Source organism: Phaethon lepturus, unplaced genomic scaffold (assembly GCF_000687285.1).
Source record: "Phaethon lepturus isolate BGI_N335 unplaced genomic scaffold, ASM68728v1 scaffold43138, whole genome shotgun sequence".
Taxonomy (NCBI): domain Eukaryota; kingdom Metazoa; phylum Chordata; class Aves; order Phaethontiformes; family Phaethontidae; genus Phaethon; species Phaethon lepturus.
Window position 1 is genome coordinate 28,513 of NW_010560613.1, and position 7,634 is coordinate 36,146.

A 7,634-nucleotide genomic window follows, 5' to 3' on the forward strand; every position below is an offset into this window, starting at 1 on the left:
CATCGTAACCAGTGCAGGGGAAATGGTTGGCAAATTTGCTTCCACTTTTTCCATATTACCGTTCAGTTTTTGCAACCTGAGGGGTGGCTGCATGTTCAGCTTCCCAGCTCTCCCTACTTTATGGCATTAATAGCTTGTAAAATGGTTTTAAGAGCAACCTCAGAAGACCTTCAGCATTTGCTGCTGTGTGCAAATGAATATGACCAAAGACTCTCTAATTTTTTAATTATTTTTCTCTCCTCCTGGTTTTTGGATGGGGTTCAGCAGTACACAGAGGAAACAAGGAAATGATCCAGATTTCCACAGAAATGACCAGGTTTGTATATACAGAGCAACACCACGAAAGGGCCATTACACGCAGCTGAAGCAGATGGCAGAGCACCCAACAGGAACAAGAGGCATTTACTCCCCTTCTGCTGGTCATGACTGCCACGCAGTGGAGCCTCTGACCAGCCTTTGTTGCCGCCCTTCCATGAATCTCCATCAGTTTCTGTTTGTTTGATTGATTTTCCTGCTGCTAAACAAATAGGTCCACCTTACTGGCTTTCCAAAAGAGCCCGTATAACAAGATGTTCCTCAGAATCTGCCTGCTTGGCAAGTAAATACAAAATTACCCTTTATTTTCAGCAAAGAGAAAGCATCTTCTCCAGGCTCTTTTGCCTACAAACACCCAGAGAACAGACAGAAGAGCATGACGAGCGCACCCCATGATCTAGCACTGCCGGGACGCTGCCATGCCTGCTCCGGGCACGGAGTAAGTTAGAAAACAGCCTGGCTGTACTTCGGGGCCATTGCAGGTGAGCTTTCTGTGAAGGACAAAAGCCATGTGCTCAGGCTGAGCTGGAGAGCGCACCGTAACCAGAAGGGTAAGAAAGAGCAAACCTGACCGGGGAAGAAGCAGGCAAGCGGCACGTGGAGACAAGCAACATGGGCTAGGAAGGGAAAGGCTGAACTGAGGTTTAGGATGGAGGAGTGGACCATGAGGTGGATGTGGAAGAGACAACTGTGCTGTGCTTGATGCAGGGAAGACCGGAGTCTCCCTTGATTTCAGTGCCAAGGATCAAAGCTACACCAGCACAAGTGAGAGGCAGAAGAATGGTGTGGCCACGGTCTTAGGATGTTCTGAAAGGAGCTGCCAAAGGACATGGGGAGACATGGCAGGTGGCACTTGGGGTGGGAACTGAAGGCATTAGCTAAAAGGGGAGGCAGGGTTACTTGACCTTCATGACACCTACTCTGTTCCAGAGACCTCATGGTAACAGAGGAAGAAGGTGATTACCAGGGCACACTGAAAGAGCATGTGCATTGGCCAACGTGAAATCTGGGCAGGACACACAAAAACCAAGTGTGGGGCTGGAATGCCCACACAGCATTTGGACCAAGTAGATGTTGGAAAGGTGAAAATGAAAAGCGCTACCTCCCAAGGTTGAGAGCAGCACAGACATCTCCACGGAAAAGCCTTCACAGGAAGTGTTTGCTGCTTGAGATTAGGCTCAGCAGAGTTGCCTCAGGGTTGTTACTTCAAAGAGAGAAGGCATGCAGGACAAATGGTGCTGGGTCACAATGATTCAGGAGCTGCAGCATTTTCAGCAGTGCTCCACAGTGAATCCTCCAGGATGAAAGGTACTTCCTTCTGGGTCTCAAAGCCAATGCCCCAAGCATTTGCTACTTCTGAAAACACAGGAGCCTCTACCATGTCCTGGAACATCATCTGCAAATGACAGCCTGCATCTCTGTGCATCTGATGCAGTCAGCATCTTCAGTGCTATGGAAACAACTGAGAATAGGTTCCTTCACACAAGACGTATGGGAAATGCTCTCAAGAGTTTTGGTAATGTTAGATACAAAGCAAACACAGCAGAAGATTGGAAACCCTTCACAGAGCAAGACAGCATCCCACAGAGTGGGATGGTCCCCACTGACCAGTCACCGAGAGGAGACTCTGCTATCACCAGAGCAGCATCAGTCCTAATGAAGGACTCGGTGCCTAATGATACCTCTTCCAGGAGTAGCAGCCTGTCCCCAGGAAGCTTACAGGACTGGTTCTCCTTCAAAGTCATAAGCAGAGCTACTTCTGCAGTAGCACCACCATGCCCGGTACGCACTGGCTGCACAGCCCGGGGTGTGAGGGAGCACGGAGGGAGGCCAGGCAGCCCTTTGCAGTGGAACTGGAACAAATCTTGCAAGCAATGGTGCTGCTTCCCAGGGCGATGGGGAATAGCGCAAGGAGCAGTTAAAGCGATGAATACGCATCTTAAAACGCCATTTCTGTCTGAAAGGCCACAGACACCTTGATGACATCCTCACGTTCAGCACTGGGAGAGGCTGCCCCTGCTCACAGCCCGAGCTCTCCGCTGCCCACCGCACAGAAAAGAGAACTGCCCTACGGCACGTGATGTTAAAGAAACCGCTTCATCCCAGGCTGCTTCTGTGTTATTTGCTGTGTTTGAAGCTTTCTGGAGACACTTAAAATACAGATGTCTTGAGATTTCTATATTCTCAGCCATTAAATAACTTGCAAATGATCACCATCCCTGGAAATCGTCTCTAGCTTATGCAAAAATGGCAAATACTTCAACTGAAAATAAGAGTCTGAATTTCACAGCAGTGTTTAAAGAGCAAGGTCGGATGGTTCCTGCTCGTCCCTCTGCCATGTGTGCGCTGGATCGCTGAGGAGCTCAGCAGCAAGCAGTGTGCCATGCGTGTACATCGTGGAGCGTATGGCAGGGACATTCTCGAGCAGGCTGTCCCCTCCTAAGGAAGATGCAGAGCGGTTTGTCGGGTTTCGTATTTTTAGCAGGTTTAGAAAAACCTGCCTAAGTTATTTTTGAAGCCTGTGGTATGTTTGCTCATAAAAGCATCCCTGCAGACTGTCAATATTATTAAGTCAGCTTAAACCCAACCCATTCCCTGGGGACCAGGCAGAAATGCATCCCTCAGCTTCTGCTGGACTGTTGAACACAAATATGGGGCAACTGCTCCAGAGACACCCCCATACCACTCTCACGCCAACAGGCAACATCACCCATATTTGATCATTTCTTTTTTCTCGAAGTCCTGCCAAGCAAGGTTACATTTCATCCCGTTCCTCCCACACTTTGCATAACCCACCCAGAAACCCAAAGAGGACAAACATCTAAACATTGTCCTCAGGGCCCTTTGTTTGTCTGCAAGGCAATCTGACAATTTCTTGGCCAGTAAGCCTTTCAGAGCGGGAATGCATCCTTCTGCGCCTGGAGGAATCCAACTGTGGGCCCAGATCTTCCCCAAGATAGAACGGTAGTGTGCTTGGAAACGTCCTGAACTGGGTTGCATGTTAATGAAGCAGCTGCTGGCTCTTCAACTGTCTGCCCCTGCCTCCATCCTCCACTGGCCCTGAAAAGAGGGACTGAACAACTTCCCCAAAAGACAGTTAATGGGGAAGGAAAGGGTCACCATGGGTGGTGGTGGAGGTGTCAGTCCAGCCTTGCTCATCTGCCTGCCAGGGAGAAGATGAAGGTTGTGGCCTTCTGAGATGGACCTGCCATAGGAGAGCTGTGCCTGAGCTTTGTCCCTGGGCTGGGAGCTTTGTCCCTTCATCTCTGGAATAAAGGATAAGTCATAAATATACTGCCAGGCTTGGGAAAAAGGGGGCACCAGTAGGTAGGGAAATTGGTTTGAGTTATTATTTGCTTTGTAAAACACAACAGTCTTTATCACACGAGCCAGGAAGTTGTGCAAGGCGTACAGTAACCCAGCTCTAATCCCTCTTAACGTTCCTGGCTGCGAGGCCCCGGCTGTGTCGGGGTTCGGCGTTAGGCAGCACAGGGACGTGCTCTGGCCGGTGCAGTCCCCGTTCCCCTCTCCAGGCTGGGCGAGGAGGCAGCAGCTGCCAGCTGAACCCATGCACGTGGCCAGGCGCTTCCTCTCCCGGACCGGGGGAAAGGTGCAGCTCAGTACTCAGGCATCTTCCCAAGCTGCTCACTTTCCACAGAAACTCTTGACAAGGTTCGTCAGGCAAAAGTGAGGAATGAAGTGTAAACCAGCTCCTAAATAGCCTAAAATCTCAAGTGTCAAGCACAGGCAGCTCCCAGTGAGAAAGTTTAACTTTTATGATAAGGCTTAACCAAAAATCCTGACAGTCAATTTTGGAGTAATACAAGGGGAAGCTTTTTCCCCCCATTTCTGAAACGAAGGAGCTGTCGTCTGGGGAGACTGAGATACACAGGGCTGAGAGGTAGCAGCTGGCGGCTGACGAGCCCAGTGCAGAGTCTCTGACACTTGTTTTAGCCAGACTCCAAGATGAGGCAGCAGGCAGACATGTCACCTTCTCCTTCGCTTTCACATCCATGAGTACTGCAGATGCTACTCTTGCCATGACTCCATTTCACTGGTAACTTCAAAATCAAATTAGTCCAAGAAAATAATTTTCATGATGACCCAAACACAAATACAGTCACAGAGTGATTTCCATTTCAGTATTTCTGCACGTTATAGTAAACAATGTGATACTGCATACCTAACTCATTCTTCTGCAAAGATATTGTATCTATGCATGTCCTCAGTTTACAGTCAGTGTTGAAGGCACCCACCCCCCACCCCAAGAAGACAAGCAGGACCAAATTCTTCTTGGTCTTAAGAGATAAGACCAAGAAGGTCTTATCACAGAAGACACCCAACAGTACCTTCAATTGACTAGGTAGTCAGACTGTTCATAACATATTAACCTCCCCACAAAAGTAAAGGTCAAAATATCAAAGCTTACTCCAGTCCTGGTTTTTGACTGAGATAAAAATTCATTTTTTCAGTGACATCTATACCAACAGATGTCTTTTCTACACAGGGGAGTTCAGTTAATTTGTCATCAAGCTGCAGGTGTTTTTATAGCCTACATGTCCAAATATTAACTTTATCTTAACCTAACTTTATGACTGAAGCTGAACAAGACCTTTGATGTACTACGCTATTTCTGTAACAGAATACCATGTGTGCATCTGTTTGAAAGGTTTATTTCTATCTTCATAAATACATAATTTTCTAAACACTGTGCAAGGCACCAAAAAATTAAGTAAAATCTTTTCTTTTAGAGTATTTTAATCTCTTTTGACTCAATGGAGTAAATAAGAATCTGAAACCATCTATTTGCAAATTACAAGCCAGCAGTTAAGGCAGGTACCATTGATACAGTGCATGAATTTTCTATTGCAGTTATTTAAACAAGCAGCTTTTTACTATAGAAGTGCATATACAAACTGAATTCCAAACACCAGCAACCCAAGATAGGCACCTAGTTATGAAATTTCCTTGTACGTGTAGTAGAATGCCAAAAGTTCTGCCATAAAGTGCAAAGACTATGGACAATAACACTTTCTTTTGAGCATTTTGATACCAGTAACATAATACAACGGCTAAACATTTATAAATGTGGTTTCGATTACAAAAACATGTTCCACATAAAAGCTTCATAATACAATCCAGAAACAAAACTTGTGCGTGTACATATTTAAAAAGTTGAAGCTGTACTGGCATACTTAGGTACCGGGTATATATTTGCTGACCTCTACAGACACGCACTGAGTTTATAACCAATTTACATGTACAGTCAAAATCATTCCGCTTTGAGCACCGTGATATCCACTGAGTTTTTCCATTTGAGTGACGATGTGCGACATCCGCCCTGGTAATCTGCAACCGAGCATTGCCTGTAAGATGATCTGGTTCGCAGCTCTCACCCAGCCCTCCCCAATAAACGGAACCTAAAATTAGTGTCTTCCCAACACAAGCACATGTCAGATGTGGACAAATACATTCATGGTCCCAAACTTAAAACAACTGGTAGGAATTTCACAGTGATCTGGTTAAGGAAGCACAACGACAAATGATTACATTTAAGATGAAAATTGCCTTAAAACTCAAATGAAGCTAAACTGTTATATGATGAGAAGCTAAAGGAACAAAGTATTAACCAATTAGAAAAGTGGCTCTTTCCCGACTAAAAACAAAAAACCCTACAGCAATAAACTTAGGGTCCTACTGCTGCAGCAGCCTTTGAGGTAGGTGGTGATGGCTTAAACCGAGGTAGGTAAAGTCCAAACTTGTTTTCAATCCCTGCAAAAGTGGCAACTGCCAATTTATAGCCACCAACATGGTCAGGGTTAGGAGCAGGGAGAGTGATCCTAGATTTAGGAACTGGCTCTGATCCAGCTGGTTTTCTGCAAAATAATAAAAGTAATAAATTAATTTCCATAGCATAAAACCAGTATTCACAAAAATCTCCTCCATAAAATAAGCTGAATGAGACATCTGAGTTTACCTCCCAGTAAGTAACTAAATTAAATGCTACAATGTAATGAGAAATACCCTGTTTTAAAACCTTCCAGAATAGTTAGGAGCCTTCATGTCGATTGAGTATGGTCAAATCCAGATAAAATTTGTAGTGCATTAATCAAAACTGCAGTGTGGGGGAGCAGGGCCTCGTAAGTCTCTGCTACAGTGCACAACCAATCCAGGAACCTAGCAGAATTAAAGCAATTTTTGTGGTGGCTTTCAAACTGCTGTCCCCAAAGCTTTGTAAATGTTCTGCAGCTGCTCCTGGGATCATGTTGAACAGCAATATGCACATCCATCTGTATCGTAAACAAAGACAGGAGGCAGAGCTGAAATTCCAACAAATTTTGGACCTGGTGACACCTATAGCCTTTTGTGGATGTCAAATGCCCTGCCTAATCAAGGGCACAGCCCCTCCACCAAACTAATGAGGAGCGTATCCTGACCTGGCAGGCGTCACATTTCCCCTGCAGTTATATCCCCAGCCCATTATTTAGCCTCTCACTGTCGCTGTTTACACTAACACAGGTCCCCAGCTTGAAATGGTGATATAAAATGTGGTAATGTCTTGCTGTCAAACAGGTATTGGAGTATCATCCTAACCTGCACCTGTGTAGTGTGGCTTAAATAATATTTACAAAGCCTTTGCAATATGTCCTCTGTAATAGCAAGACCCTGACACTGACGTGTCGAAGAGCACCAAGACCCACACAGACCCAGCTGCAGCTTCAAGGTCCCCAGCAGATTAGGACACCACATACTTACACTCCCCCAAAGTCCACATAAAACCATCTCTGCAGTAGCTCGTAAGTCACCAGAGTTACACCAAACTGAGGAGAAGATCGAAATACACGAGCTTGAAAGAAAAGAAAAGAGGTCCTAAGTGACAAAACCCACAATTAAAAATCACTTAGTAATCAAAGCCCTTTTACACACCTCCTGCTCCTTTCCACAGAGCCTTTGGACCTTCCTCTCGAAGGATCTTCGCAAAGCAGTCTACAACGCCGCTGTAGGTGGTCTGTCCTGCCCGGGCTGCCACCTGTAGCCTTGTTTTGATCACGTCCGCAGGGGTCACCAGAGAGGCTGCAGGCATACCTACACAACACAGCAATCATCAGGTGGGTACCACCGACTGGTCACATATGCTACACACCTCGTCTACGCAGGGGTAACCGTGCCTTTAGTCCTTCTATCGGGAGAATCCAGCCACTTTTGATTTAAGCAGAAGCTGAGAAGGAGAACAAGCAATAAGAGGCAGCTGTTGTGGATGTGGCTTCAATCAGAGAGAGCTTCTCCTAGAGGAACAACCATATCACATGCTTCCTGCT

The 7,634-nt window shown here is 46.1% G+C and overlaps 1 protein-coding gene across 1 annotated transcript in view; it reads right to left on the reverse strand.

The window, feature by feature from the left end:
- Positions 1-4,972: 4,972 nt before the first annotated feature.
- Positions 4,973-7,634, reverse strand: part of SLC25A13 (solute carrier family 25 (aspartate/glutamate carrier), member 13) — a 74,391-nt gene continuing 71,729 nt past the window's right edge. The window contains exons 15-17 of the mRNA XM_010293721.1: positions 7,243-7,401; positions 7,072-7,162; positions 4,973-6,191 (exon numbers count right to left, since the gene is read on the reverse strand). Of these exons, the coding sequence (XP_010292023.1) occupies positions 6,002-6,191; positions 7,072-7,162; positions 7,243-7,401 (440 nt within the window). The 3' untranslated portion in view covers positions 4,973-6,001. The remainder of the gene's footprint in view (positions 6,192-7,071; positions 7,163-7,242; positions 7,402-7,634) is intronic.